This window comes from Symphodus melops, assembly GCF_947650265.1.
Source record: "Symphodus melops genome assembly, chromosome: 14".
In the NCBI taxonomy this organism is placed as follows: Eukaryota; Metazoa; Chordata; class Actinopteri; order Labriformes; family Labridae; genus Symphodus; species Symphodus melops.
Genome location: NC_136704.1, coordinates 1498819 through 1514423, shown reverse-complemented (window position 1 = coordinate 1514423; position 15605 = coordinate 1498819). Strand labels below are relative to the sequence as shown.

The 15605-nt window shown below is 46.6% G+C and overlaps 1 protein-coding gene across 1 annotated transcript in view; it reads right to left on the bottom strand.

The window, feature by feature from the left end:
• Positions 1–2667: 2667 nt before the first annotated feature.
• Positions 2668–15605, bottom strand: part of LOC306835141 (endophilin-B1-like) — a gene marked incomplete at its 3' end in the record, with an annotated part of 22242 nt that continues 9304 nt past the window's right edge. Inside the window, exons 7-8 of the mRNA XM_079361570.1 lie at positions 6911–7010; positions 2668–2759 (exon numbers count right to left, since the gene is read on the bottom strand). Coding sequence (XP_079217696.1) covers positions 2668–2759; positions 6911–7010 — 192 coding nt within the window. The remainder of the gene's footprint in view (positions 2760–6910; positions 7011–15605) is intronic.

Below are 15605 nucleotides of genomic sequence, written 5' to 3'. Positions count from 1 at the left end.
GACTTTGAGTATTTTAGTAAAATATTAATAAAAAATAGTACCTTTATTTGTAAGAATACTTTAGTTCTTTTTATGCCTCTGACTGAGGGTCATTTGATATTTAAATGGCCTGTGGAGATGGTGTGAAAGACTGATGGTAGCACACAAAGATCTGCTTGTCTGATTACTTCTTTCAAGATGTTTTTTGTGTTTTTAACTTTAAGCCACATGAAACTTCACATTTTTTTGGTGAGTATTTTCATTCATCATTCCTGTAATATATTCATGTTCAGTGACAGTGGGTCTAAGGGGGACGCCCCTGGATCTCACCAGACTTGAATATGGATTTTATTATGGGGGCTCTAATTGGACTTGTAGCTTCTCTTTCTATATGTATATGATAATAATAATAAATTAATACTCATTTTTTGTTTAATGATTATTATTGACATGTTTAAGAATGGATCAGGACAGCTTTGTGTTGTATTTTTTTCTCTTTTTGTTCTCCTTTTCTCTTGTGCTATCTTTCTCTTAGGATTCAGAGGCAGGCGCAGTGATCTCGCAAGTTCTCAATATCTTCACCTCTCCAACACCACTCTCCTAAACTTCAATGTCAACATGTGTTTAACAGACGTAAATGATTAATTCCTTTAATGCAGGTAGATTTCACCACTACCAGACCAGATGACTGGACTACACAACCCCAGGATGTGAGTGGTAATAAAATGAAGCCCACCATTGTAAAAAACTCAGTTTGCAGATGAATAAAGGATTATCTTATCTTACCTTATTCAGTTTATCAGGGCTTATTGCCCTGGATTGCATGTTAATGCTCAGGCCTTGTTATTCAGGAACTTAACATTGATGCTTATGAAGAAGACTCTTTTATATTGACCCCATGTTTAATGAGGTCAAAAGGGGGAGTTGATAGAATATTAGGCCTTTTTCTGCTTATAATCAAAGTGTTTACTGCAATAAAGTTTCATCACCCGGTCCAAAGGAAAGGTTTGATATTTACAGTTTGAATGATGTTCGCTTACATTTATATTATACCAGTTATTTTATCATGTTTTATTCCAGGTTTGTGTGTGTTAATAAAATTGTCTGACTTTTCAGTAAGGTGTTTGTGTGAAGAGGGCTTGCAGAAGTGAATGCACATTCCAACATGTGTTTTTGGCCCTTTAAACTGAATCACTCACCAACTCAAACATAGGTTTAGTTTATGGCCCTGAACAGTTACCGTAAATTCCGTACTATTGAGCGCACCTGGATATAAGCCGCACCGGCTAAAAATAAGTAAATAAATGTATTTGTACATATATAAGCCGCACTTGATTATAAGCCGCAGGTGTCCACGCTATAACAAGAGCTATTTACACAGACGTAGGCTACCGGTAACATCCGCAAATACTGTAGCGTCCGTACGGACGTTAAAGGACGACGAGAGCGTTCAAATAATAACTTTTAATAACCCGATCACTGTCGGCCGTGACCACGCCGTTTACAGCAGAGAGCTACACATAACTTGCCGTCACAATCCAACTCTCTCCCCCAGCGTTCTCTCATACAGCCACTCAACACGTTCTCGCTGGTGCATTCACTGACTCTCCACATAATCGGAATTATGAACACATTATCAACTACTGACTTTACAACATGAACCGTTACAATACGAAGCCTAGCCGACGGTGTCTGTAACACGGCTGATGAAAAATGACGTAATATTTTTCACAAGAAAAAGTCCATCCATTCACTGCCTCAGAATGACTTCATTACTCACTTCCTCAGTCTCTGTTGTCGCTGTCAGTGTCATCTTAACGTGCAGCAGCTCTGTTAGCTTCTTTGACAGCCAGCTCGATCGCCTTTAACTTGAAAGCTGCATCATATGTATTTCTCCGTGTGTTTTCCATCATGAGGGTGCGTGCATGAAGCGCAAAATGACTGATATTAAGATCCGACGTGACGAAGTCAAATGTTTTTGCGGCAGAAGCTCATTGTCCCCCATAAAAAATCCATGCATTAGCCGCACCGGAGTAGAAGCCGCAGTGCTCGAAGTGTGAGAAAAAAGTAGCGGCTTATAGTCCGGAATTTACGGTAATCACTCACCCACTTTTATATAGGTTGAGTGAGTCTGGATTCTTAATTACCTAAATTGTCTTCTCCTTAAAAAGAATTAGTTACTAGACTAGATGTCAGGTTGTGATAAGAAACAGGCCAGGCAGGGTGTGTCTTCCCCTACAGATGGTGAAAGGATTCGGGAGTTTGATGCACCAATGAGAGAAGGGGAACCACTCATCCGAAGACGCATAATTTGGAAGTTGCCCCAATCGCAGGAAGGAAACCGCACATTCTTGAATGCATTATTTGGTTAGATATTCTCTGTATAATGTATAAAAGGGTTCAGGGAAAGATAGTCGGGGCTCAGACTTCGTGAACTGATCCAGCATCTGTCTGTGGTCAGGGACGCGTAGTGTTGAACCCAGAGACTCTGTAACTTCTATTCTTGATTCATCAGGTTAATAAACTCTGTTAACCTGAAAGAGACGCCTCCAGTCATTCCTCTCATCCCATCAAAAGAATGCGCAGAGAGATTTGAGGTAATTATTTAGAGGAGTCAGATTTCTATTAACAACATTTAGGAAAAGGATTCAATAGCAACTTTTATCCTTCAATACCAACTTTTATCCTTCAGACTGCAGGAACGTTGGCTGTTAAAGAAAACAGCAGAAGCTCTGACGGCGTCTTGATCACGCCACGAGCGTCTCCTGACACCTCCGATACTTCAAGAGACGCAATCAGGAGGTCACGAGACACAAGTGAAGGTCACGAGACAGGTGAAGGTCACAGAGACACAAGTGAAGGTCATGAGATACAGGTGAAGGTCACAGAGACAGGTGAAGGTCACAGAGACACAGGTGAAGGTCACAGAGACACAAGTGAAGGTCACGGAGACACAAGTGAAGGTCAGGAGACAAGTGAAGGTCATGAGACACAAGTGAAGGTCAGGAGACAGGTGAAGGTCACAGGACAGGTGAAGGTCAGGAGACACAGGTGAAGGTCAGGAGACAGGTGAAGGTCACAGGACCGGTGAAGGTCAGGAGACAGGTGAAGGTCACAGGACAGGTGAAGGTCAGGAGACAGGTGAAGGTCAGGAGACACAGGTGAAGGTCAGGAGACACAGGTGAAGGTCAGGAGACACAGGTGAAAATACTCAAGTGAAGAAAAAGAAGCTGAGGCGGGTTCTAAGCCAGTTGACAAACCGTTGTGGCAACCGCCATCGATTGGGCTCCGGCGCCCCCTGCAGGAACAGACAGTTGACGTCACGCAGGATTCAAATGTCGAAAGCAGTGAGGTGAAGCGACCTGTGGGACTGAAACATGAACGAGGACATAGCCTCTTTTTTTACCCAGCATGCTTTGAGGAGAAAACCGTGTTATGACGTTAAACAATCGACAAACCAAACAAACATTTATCCGTGGTAATGAGCGTGAACAAACCACGGACTGAAGCGTCCTGGCTGCTGAATTAAAGATGAGAGCGTGTGTGTGATGTGTTGTGACACTTTAATGGATGACAGAAGAAGAAGAATACACTCTTCTTCTTCCTGAGTGTCGGCGTCGTGTCTGAGTGAGACGATATTCAAAGTGACATTAACAGAGGGGGGTTTCCTGGGCGAGCAAGACTGATTAATGCAGAGAGAGAGAGGACTGAGTCTCTAATGGGTTTTATATTAAAAACTGCTTTCAAACAAGTTCTCAAAGCTGGACTCAAGATCCCTGTCCATGTGGATTCAACCTGCACACGCTCAGTCTGCAGGCGGAGAAACGCACCACCTCACCTGACCTCACCTGACCTCACCTGACCTCAGCTGACTTCACCTGATCTCACCTGACCTCACCTGACCTCAGCTGACCTCACCTGACCTCACCTGACCTCAGCTGACCTCACCTGACCTCAGCTGACTTCACCTGACCTCAGCTGACCTCACCTGACTTCACCTGACCTCAGCTGACCTCACCTGACTTCACCTGATCTCACCTGACCTCACCTGACCTCACCTGACCTCAGCTGACCTCACCTGACCTCAGCTGACTTCACCTGACCTCAGCTGACCTCACCTGACTTCACCTGACCTCACCTGACCTCACCTGACCTCACCTGACCTCACCTGATCTCAGCTGACCTCACCTGACTTCACCTGACCTCACCTGACCTCACCTGACCTCACCTGATCTCAGCTGACCTCACCTGACTTTACCTGACTTCACCCGACCTCACCTGACTTCACCTGACCTCACCTGACCTCAGCTGACTTCACCTGACCTCACCTGATCTCACCTGACTTCACCTGGCCTCAGCTGACCTCACCTGACTTCACCTGACCTCACCTGACTTTACCTGACCTTAGCTGACCTCAGCTGACTTCACCTGACCTCAGCTGACCTCACCTGACTTTACCTGACCTTAGCTGACCTCACCTGACCTCAGCTGACTTCACCTGACCTCACCTGATCTCACCTGACCTCATCTGACTTCACCTGACCTCACCTGATCTCACCTGACCTCAGCTGACTTCACCTGATCTCACCTGACCTCACCTGACTTCACCTGACTTCACCCGACCTCACCTGACTTCACCTGACCTCACCTGACCTCAGCTGACTTCACCTGACCTCACCTGATCTCACCTGACCTCATCTGACTTCACCTGACCTCACCTGACCTCACCTGACCTCAGCTGACCTCACATAAACAAGGAGCCTGCAGTTTGTAATGTTTGTGCAGAGAGGAAAGAAACCCTCGATATGAAACCTGTTTTGGTTGCCAGGTGATTTTAATTGGACAGATTTGTCTCGTTGTCTCTTTGAGAAAAAGACGGATGAGGGATCAAATTGTGAAAAAGACATTGAAAGACGTTTTGAAATCTGAATATGTGAATGAATTGGAATCAAGGCGTCCCGATGTTGAGACTTGATATGACCCCTGACCTCCGTAACCATGACATCAGATGACAGGAAGTGGCTTTGTGGGAACAGGAGGAGTGAGATGAGCTCACTCTCTGCTGTTTCATGATTCGATCCCTGCCATCGATTCTTTGTGAATTGCAAACTTCAGAATCACAACGAATCGAGTTGATATGCGAGTCGTGATGACATCAGAACAAAAGCACGTCAGGCAAACATGATGCAGCCGACACCCACACCGAACACGCAGCCTGTCACACAGGTGAGTCCGTGACGTGTCATCCTGATGGCCGCCGTTTGACCTTCAGCAGCCCGCTTCGGTTTCCGTCCTGCCCGCAGCGTCTCACCTGTGGCGTTCTGCTGACTGTGGAGGAGCGAACTGAGACGACAGAGACGTGTCGATTCTTAGCTCGGCTTATTCATAATGAACGGACTGATGGCCTGCACCTTAATATTTCATGATTTGAAACTCTGAAACTTTCATGAAGTTGTCCGAATGATTAGCATTTAAAACTCAAGTGAAGAAACGTGTTTGAATAATTCATCTGCGATGTCTTTGATGAGAATCATCTCCAAGGTCAGTTTATTTCAAGCAGCAGGAGAATCTATTTGTCTTCATTGTGTTTTAAAGATTGTCTTTCTTTCTACATACTGCCTCCAGTTTTTCAGAGGAGTGAGACCTCTCCTCAGGATCTTTGTTTGTGTATGTAAACCTTCATCCTGCTTTGCTATAAAAGCGTCGTCCCCGCTGCGGCGAGTTTCTTCCTCCCTGTGCTGACATTATTACACCTCCTCTCTGTGTCCGAGTTGCAAACTAAATCTCCGCCTCATCTCGTCCACGGTAACCTTGTTTATTCCCAGCAGTGGCATTAGCAAAGCTGTAAAAGTATTTATGGGGGTACAAATACGGGACAGCCAATCTAAGGTGAATCTATAAATCCTGGCTGTTGATTTCTCAGGGCCAGGAGGTGCAGCCGCTGATCAGTGGAGGTGGGAAGTATTCCCCCGGTGACTCTCTGTGAGTAACGCGCGGAGGCCGAGCAGCATGCCAAACAGCGCTCCGGCCACGCCGCTGCGTTTGTGATACCTTCTGCCTTCGCCTCCGCCCGGAAATCCATCCTCCATGAGCTGCTATCATTAGCCAGCACCCAGCAGGGACCTGAGTCAGCAGTGTGTGTGTGCGTGTGTGTGTGTGTGTGTTTACAGTCTGCAGCATGTCCTTGGATTGCTTCAGAGTTTTTGCAGCAGCACAAACAATCATAAAAAGTGTAAAAAGCAACAAATATCCCAAAATGTAGGACTGTTGTTTCTTACCCGACATGTGGAACTTTCTATTAAAGCTGCGTGAATCAACCTTTGGCCACTAGGGGGCATGAAAACTACAAACCAAACAAACACCTTAATGGTTGCCACGGTAACAACAGGACTGGGAACCTGATGGAAGTGTTTTTGTTTGGCTGCAGAGACGTGCTCGTGCACCTGCAGCAGTACGGTCCAATGAAAAGAGCCGGTTTGGTGCGTGCACTTTAAACCTGTCGGCTTTGTGTGGATCGTGTTGCAGCGTCAGACGTGTTCACACACACAGGCCTCTCTGCTGTTCACTGTATTCATCAGTGTGAAGTACATGAAGTACACGTCCATCCTTACATGCACTGTGAAGTGAAGTGTGTCTCTGAAAGAGGGAGGAGTCAGAGAGAAACTCGAGACCTCCTCTCGACCAGGTGAGGTTCGCAGACTCACAGTTACCATAGCAACCCACTCAGAGTTAGTCTGAAACGGGCCTCAGGTGTGACCCTGAAGGGACAGAACCCGGAGCGGTGCACCAGCGTGCGGACAACAGACTGAACTAACGACCACCTGGTGAAGTGTGTGCAGACCTCATCTTGTTCTCTTCTCGTCGTTTCACCTTGTCGTCTTGTCGTGCAGCGAGGGATCCGTCCGTCAGCCTCGTCTCTAATAAGATTTACCGAGAGGAGCGGGGTCGTACGTCTCTGGAGCTCGCTCCTCCGTATTGGCAGAGAAATCAATGCGCTGGGTAAACGCAGCAGCACAGTTTGCAATCAGCCGCTAGGCCAAAAGTAATCAGTGAATTGAAATAATCCGGAGAGGTCTCCACAGCGCAGCAAAGTTAATAACCAAAGAGTCATCCAGCCCGCGCTTTGAATGAGATATTAATCCTTGTATCAAGAATAATTACAGGGAAGGTGCAGACACGGTGACCTTGCAGAGCGAGCTTCTCCGTCTGGACTCCATTCGACATTCAACAGGCGGCTCGGCTGCAGCACGAGGGTCGTCTGTCACGGAGCGCTCGCTCTGCAGACAGGAAGCTCATCACACCTTCTGCTTTACTTGAATCATCTCCAGTTATTCACTTCAGCACCACTGCAGCTAATTATTAGCTGCGTGAGTTAGCGAGTGTTAGCACGTGTTAGCATGTGAGCACGCTCTCAAATCCGGCTGTTTGGTTGATGAGCAGCCACAGAGACGGTCTGTCTGTGTTTGAGCAGCTAAAGAGCTCTCTCTGTCTGTGAACCTTCAGACAGCCGGCTCGCCTCTTTGTCATTTCACTTTATGAGGTCAAGTGGAGCCGTCTCCATGTGAAGCCCTCCGCTCCTCTCTTCTCCTCTTCACTCGTAATTGCTGTTTATTTTTCACAATGCTGAAAAGCAAACAGGGTCCACTCTCAGCGCCGCCGTTTCATCAAATCCTTCAACTTCTGTGTGTTTGAAACTTCTTAAAAGGTCTCTCCAACTTCTGAACGTCCGGTTGGATTTGATCTGAGACTGTTTTTATGATGAGATTCCCTCCTGAGAGGATTTGAGTAAAAACCTTGTGTTTCTTGTTTCTTCACTGCTGCTACGAAGGAGATCTTCTTCTTCTGATGATTTTTATACATAACGTTACGATGTTGGACGTCCGTACTGAACCTCGACAAACAGCGGGATGAAATCAGATGGAGAGTTAGCTCGCGTTAGCTCGCGTTAGCTCGCGCTAGCTTTAAAGATGCAACATCATGAAACGTGTGTGCTGCTCTCTCTGTGTCTCGGTGTGTTCGTGTGTGTGATTACATGTGTGAAAGTCATGGAGGTCACCCCCCCCCCCCCCCCCCCCCCCCCGGTGATATTGACAGTGGGCTCTTGTTAGTTAAACACTCCACCATCATTCTGCATGCTGAGTCCTCTCCTTGCCCCCCCACCAACCCAGTCTGCCATGTTTGATGGCGTGTGTGTACATGGACCCCGCTGTGCGTGGTCGTGGATGCACGGCGAGCCGCTCTGCGTGCTGTACAATAATGAGCTGTCAATGTAGGCCTCTGAAAACAGAGGTAATCCACACAGGCTCTCTAAGTGAACTCTAACAGGAGCCGACCCCCCACAGTCCTGAGGAGTCTAATCTGCTCCAGGGGTCTCTTATCAAACCTGACGAGCCGGCTGCAGGAGGATCTGTTCTACACCGGATCTGTTGGATTTCTCTTAATCAGCTGCTTAGACCTGCACCCCTCTTCAAGGTTTAAAGTCCTGCAGGTCCAGCTTCCTGCAGACTGATTGTTCCAGGTATCAGCTCACACTGATTTACAGTTAACAACGCTCTACGCTCATGTGGACCTTTGACTGATGACATAAAGCACAGCAGCTAAAGCGTTTATGTCACAGTTACTCGTTGAAGATGTTTCCCTCCTTGAGTCAGGAGGCTGACGGCTGACTTTAACGCTGCATTATTCCTGTGTGATGGAGTCTTAAAAAGGCTCAAAGTCATCAGTCACTGACGCTCGGAGCTGCCAACATGGTGAAGCCGAGGAGGAGGGGGCGTGTGATGAATCTCCTGTGAGGTGGAGATTTCCTTAAAGTCAGACCTGTCAGCAGAGTCAGAGGTGATCTGTCACACAGACGTGACGCTTCAATCTGAAAAACTCGCTCTGACAAAAACGACTTTCTGATGGAAACTTCCCGCCATTATAATCCCATTCAGTCCGATAATCAGCCGCAGAGTGAGTGAGGCTCAACTGTCAGCTTTCAATTAGGCAGAGAGTTTGATCTGCTCTGGGCTCGGCTTGTCAGGCTGAATAATCGAGCCGTCAGCCCCGAGGGTGAGGAGCATCCGCTGAGTGGATGGAGACCTTTTGTCTGGAGGACTGACGGCTTGATGCCACACACACACACACACACACACACACGCTCCCCTGGGAGGATATTTTTCCAGCTTTGCGAGCGGCCGGCCGTGACAGGCCTCTGACATCGTCTACTTGTGACACCTTTGAGGGTCCAGAGGAGTTTTCAGCACAAAGCCTCGTCTGACGGCGTGCTGGAGAGGAAACACACATTATTCTGCCACAGCGCCACCAGCTGATTGATTGACACATTCAAACTTTTGAACGAGAGACACAGATCTATTTCCTTTCTGAGGGCTGAAGATGCATGCATGGATGAATAAATATAGAAAAGTTTCACAGAGACGTGAATGGAAAGTTAAACAGGAAGAACTAAAGAGATGTATGTGCTCGTTGTTAGCTAACTGTTAGCATGTGCAGTCCATGACGAGCACAGGCCTGAGCTAAATGAGAGAGGCAGACCTTCTCTGTTCTCTGTTAGTGTTCCTCTGTCATGATGCTGTTAATGAGTGAAGCACTTTAGATGTGTGTATGTGCAGCTCCTGCTGTGAGTGATTACAGACTGGGACCAGTATGAGCCAGTGTCAGTGCAGCGTTAAGGGTTAACCTGCTAAAAATAAAAAGCCTGAAGCTGATTAAAATAAGATGCTTTTCCTCTCTTATATGACTTTATTCATTTATTTCTGTCTTGTGTTGAATCTCCTGACGTTTTCTGGACTCTCCATCTTGAAGTCTTGAAACCAGCGGCGTGTCCGCAGAGAGAGCGCCAGATGAAACCTGGACTGTTGTTCATGTCAGAGGGCAGAGCTCGCCGTCACACCGAGGCCACGTCCGTTTCACCTGACTGCAGCTGTGGCAGCGGCCATGTGTGGCTGTTACACACACACACACACACACACACACTCTGTAAACTCTGCACGGGGACACACTGCCAAGGTCACACACACACACACACACACACACACTCTGTAAACTCTGCACGGGGACACACTGCCAAGGTCACACACACACACACACACACACACACACACACACACACACAGCCCTCCTCACTTCCCTCCACAGACAAGCTTTAGTGTAAAATCAGGAATTGGTATTTCAGGGGAGTCATCGTCCAGCAGAGGTAAGACAAGGGTGAAACGCCACCATGACGTCCCAATTTGTTGTCATGGTAACCTGGAGACTCAATCACACGCCTGGAAGCAAAAACATGACAGCAGATGGAAAAGAAGCTTTGAGATGAAAAATCAGATTTTTCATCAGCGATGGCAAACAAGACGAGGATGCACAAATACCAGAGTATGAAAAATAAACAACGATTCTTCCTGATCCGTCTGAAGTCTGCTCACAGGGTCAAAGGTCAAGTTCTGCAGTCTGAAGTCTGCTCACAGGGTCAAAGGTCAAGTTCTGCAGTCTGAAGTCTGCTCACAGGGTCAAAGGTCAAGTTCTGCAGTCTGCTCACGGGGTCGAAGTTTCCATCGGTTGTTTGAACGCCTCACGTTCATCGTGTCTTCAGTTACTGTCGGCCTCTTTGTTTCTTTTGTCAGACACACAGCATCAGAGTAGATGGAGCTCAGATCACATTTGGACAAACTGAGTTCCTCCTGACTTCAAACCAAAGAGTGCCAGCTTTTTCTTTTTCTGTTTTCAAAGAGCAGAGAGCGCCGAAGTCGCCTGTAGAAAGAGTGCGGCGCCCAGCGTCTGTTCCTCCGAGTGCTCCGCCTTTTTGTAGTTTTTGTAGTTTTGTCACCGACAGATCGGCCTCACATCGTCCTCCTCTGCGTCTGATCGGGAAATAAACGACCTCGTGGTCTGCTTCTCCTCTTGGCATTACCATTAAATGAAACATGTTTAATATAATGGCTGGTAGTCGTGTTGTGTGTAAATTGTTTTTTGTTATTAAAGACCAAAAGCAGCGAACAGGAAACTGCAAACTGCAAAACAAGGCGGTTCTTGCCCTCTCCACAGCTCTCTCCCTTTCTTCGGTGTTTGCTCATAAATTAGATGTAAATGTTCACCAGGTGCATGATGGGAAATAATCTTGTAAGGTATCCTGTCATCCTGTTAGATGGCCCGTTGTCTTTAGATATGAGACGGTCCTCTCGCGGTCTTCTCATTATGAGATGAAGGTCAGAAAGGTGGCGTGCAATGATTAAAACTCTCCCTTCTTCAAATGCATGAAAGGCAGGTTAACAAACGTTTGGTGAAAAGTGAGGATCAGAGATTGAAGATATTTGTGCTCCAAAAGGGAAAAATCGGAGAAATAACGGCGAGCAAACCAAAGCAGCCGCTTGTCGCCGCGTCCTCCGGAGAAGCAGGGAGGGAGGAGAACACGCTCCTGGACCTGGACTCTTCTGACATTTTACCCCCAAACGAACATTTGATGACTTTAACTCTGAGCAGAGGACACTGCAGACGTTTTGGGTGTCCTTCTCCCCCCACCGCCCTGACTCCACATATTGCACCTGTTCAATTATTTAGCTGCAGCTCTGTGGTCCTGAGCGAGGAAGTGAAGGCTGTACCTGCAGATTACAGCGCGCCTCGTCACATATCTCCGTCTGCTCGCCGTCTGAGCCAGCGAGCTGCCTTTGGCCACATTACGCAGGAGGAAATGTCATTACCTCATCGCAGGCTTGTCATTTCCAGCCTTTGGTCTCCTGGGGCAGGCAGGATTGGAGTGTGTGTGTGTGTGTGTGTGTGTGTGTGTGTGTGTGTGTGTGTGTGTGAGTCATCCAACCTGAACACACCAGGCCTGAACTGTGGAGAGGAATTTGCTTCAGGTTTTTGAAAACACGGCATGAATCTCTGAAAGATTTACATTTGAGGAAATCTTCACAGAATATTAAAGTGACTTTCAACATGCTCCTCACACTGTTTACATCCGAGCTTACAGACCACACGGCTGTCACCTGTTAGATCTTCATCTGATGCTTTGAAGCATTCTGGGGGTCGCCATCTTGTTTTTTCAGAGCCAGCTGTGGAGCAGTATGTGGAGCTGGAGCAGGGTTACACAGGTTCATAAATGTTTGACAGGAACTTTGCTGTTTATTGGATTTCTAACTTTAAAGCTGACCTAGATACTGGACGTGTGCAAAGCTCCTGTAACATCGACAGTGTGCACCTCAGGCTAATAATAATATGATAATATGACATCTGTGGTATAAACCCTGATGAACACACACACACACACACACACACACACACACACACACAGGGTAAAGATAAAGATTGAGCCTCTCGTTTACTTTGCCTGGAATGATTTTTGACCATGTGACCTCTGGCTTCAGCCTCTGTCAGTAACAGTGTTCTGACATTATATTTAGGGATCAGACGATGGTAACCAATCACAGCTTCCCATCAAGTTTTCAGAGATGTGAAGTGTGAAGAGTTTATGAGGAAGAAGAAATGTTCCTGTTTGTGTCTGCAGCAATGTAGAACATAACATGTGGGATCAAGAGACCCTGAAACAATGAGCACAGATTAAGACCTTCAGAGAGGTTGATCTGCAGAGTGCAGCAGAAAACAACAATATCACATCTTCCATCTGCCAGTAGGGGGCACTGTTGAAGCAAATACAGGCTCCTAATCTGCACTAACCAGGGAGCGGGTTGAGCAGGGCTCTGCTCTGGTCCCTTTTTTTGGAGGCTGGTATCTTCTCAAACTTGTGTTTTTTTTGTTGCAGGAACAGCTGGAGTGGTGAGGTCTCCGTTTTCCCAGCCCTCCTGTGTTCGACTGAGGCCAAGAGCTTAAGGAAAGGATTGGAGAGGGAGGGTTCGACAAAAGTACCCAGGAATCTGTGTGTGTGTGGGGGGGGGGGGGGCACACCCCCCTGGTCAGACAGTTTGTTTCTTGCTGGACCGTATTTACGGAGTGAATGCCTGTCCTCAATTTCAGGCATAGATATGCAAATCAGGGCAGAGTTATTAATCGCAGTGTCACAGGGATTATGCAAATGAAGAAGAAAGAGAGGAGCGAGAGAAGAGTCTGGGTGTCAGCAGAGTCGTGCTGGCGTTCAGTCGAGGGAGATGTTGTGTCGTCGTCTCGTCCAGACCTGCTTCAGATGTTTGTGACGTCATGTTTGTCCCGTCAGAGTGACGAAGAAGTGAACGCTCTCAGAGGTTTCCCTTTGAGGAGCTCGACACTGTTCACTATCATCCAAACACTTTCCTCACCTTTCTTCTGATCAACTATCAAACTATCTGTGGCCACGATGACCTCCTGCGCGTTACCTTTCAGGGCGCCACTTCGTCTTTGAGCACAACGTTTAACACTTTTCATCCTCATCAAAGGTAACATGTGCCTCAGTTTCCCAGCCTCACCAGGAAGTTTATAACGTGCAGTCTTTTCATCGTTTGGCATCGTGACATGGAGAATATTCTGAAGTGAAAATCAGTGAATAGTGATCTTAAAGTCTCCGTGGTCGGACCTTCTCACAGATGTCGTTCTTGAAGGTTCACTTCAGTGATGTTCTTTCTATCGCGCTGAGGCTGTAAGTGTCTAAAAAACTAAACATGACTTCATGTTCATCAGAGGAAGAATGTGACTTTTTGATCCTCCATACTGAAGCCTCCGTTCTCCTCCAATGACACACCTCCAACCCACTCCAGTGATCAACACACCATAGCTAAGCACTATGAAGAACAAGCAGAGGACCAAATCCTCCTCAGCTCCAGATTCAATCACCTGTGTGCTGCATCGTTATGTTAGCATGCTAATGCTAACTCTGTAGGTTAACAACAGCCTGCCCAGGGACTGCAGGTGGAAATTAGCACAAGTGCTACAACCTGGTACAATGCATCTCTCCTTTCTAAGGTTAATGTATATTGTACGCTGCCCCTGTTCAAATGAATAAATAAATGAAATGAAATGTTAGCGCTCTTAAGCTAGCTGTTAGCTTCAATCACCTGTGTGCTGTATTGTATTGTTATCATGCTAATGTTAGCGCTCTTAAGCTAGCTGTTAGCTTAAGTCACCTGTGTGCTGCATCGTTATGTTATCATGCTATGTTAGCGCTGGTTAGCTGGTAGCTTTATGTAAACTGACACAGAATGATCAAAAAACTCTTCATCCAGATAATCAGTGAGTATGTTCTTCTTCTCTTTACGTCAGCTGAAACGTAAAAAACATCAGAAATACAGCGACCTCTGAAATCTGCTGGCTAGTTCATCGCTCCTGTATGATGTGGAGATTTAAAAAAAAAAAAAAAAGCATTTCATTGGACGTTAAATTAGCACAGGCGCCAAGTGTCCTGAAGATTTTCTGGGATTTCTGAAGATTTAGTTTTCTCATTGTACTGATTCTGTCTCCGACGCTCGTTTGCATTTTTTGTTTTATTCTCGTCTCATTCGAATTGTTTCCGTATCAAATTCTGAACATTTATGTTTGAACTCGTACTTTCATCAGGTTGTTGTGATGCACGTCGACAAAGTGACCATAAAGCTTCATATCATATCATACTGTGTTTCCATCTAGTCCTCTGACAGGGTATCATGTGATATCATATCTTTTTATTTCATGACGTATTTTAATCCATTGTGAAATCTGTCAGTTTGGTTTCTTATCATTCTCCGTTTTAAAAATAAAGATCTTCACACTAGTCAGTATAAAACACTGAAACAGCTTTTTAAATATAAAAAACAACAGAAGAATAACTCTGTGAAGAGGATTCATGTTAGTGAAGACCTCCTGGAGCCGCTCCCCGCTCGGCCCTGAGTGGACGGACTGTACAGATTGGAAATAGATGACACGAGGAAGGCTGGGGAGCTGCAGCGATGCTTCCCCGCCCTGCTGGACCTTTATTGGCAGGTTTGGGGGCCCTGCTGAACGAATGCTTTTCTGCAGATGACTGTGAGGCAGGGAGAGATTGAATTCTCACTCCTCCCATCTGTGTGTGTAAGGCGGGGAAACGGGTGAGTCTCCCACAAATAGGCAGTGATAGATGAGCTACATGGAAGAAGACAGCTCGCCCTGCTCTCCAGCCTGGCTGAATCAGGAAACTGTCTGCCAACTAAATGCTTCTCCTCCTCTTTCTCTTCCTCTCCCCTCTTCCTCTCCCCCTCCTCCTCTTCCTCTCCCCCCTCCTCCTCTTCCTCTCCCCCTCCTCCTCTTCATCTCCCCCTCCTCCTCTTCCTCTCCCCCTCCTCCTCTTCCTCTCCCCCCTCCTCCTCCTCTCTCTCCCTCTCATTATAATTTTCTCCTTTTCCTCTTGGCCTCGTCTCTTCCTCTGCTTACGAATCAATCGTTTTGTTAGTGCTTACCAGACAACAGATCTTTAGTCATTATGAGATTGTGCTTTATATCACGGCTTAATGAGCACTACACCCACTGCAAGCGTCCCAGGCAGCGGCTAATGGTGGAGAAAGCTTCACTTTCTTTCTCCTGCTTCTTTCTGTGTGTGTGTGTGTGTGTGTGTGTGTGTGTGTGTGTGCATGAGGATAAATCTGAGTTAATTAAAATGTTTGCAGCCTGTAAATGCTGCAAATGGATGAGATTGTTTCCCGTCATAATAACTCTACAAGGTTTAAATACCCGTGGAGGATGGCACTCAAATGGCA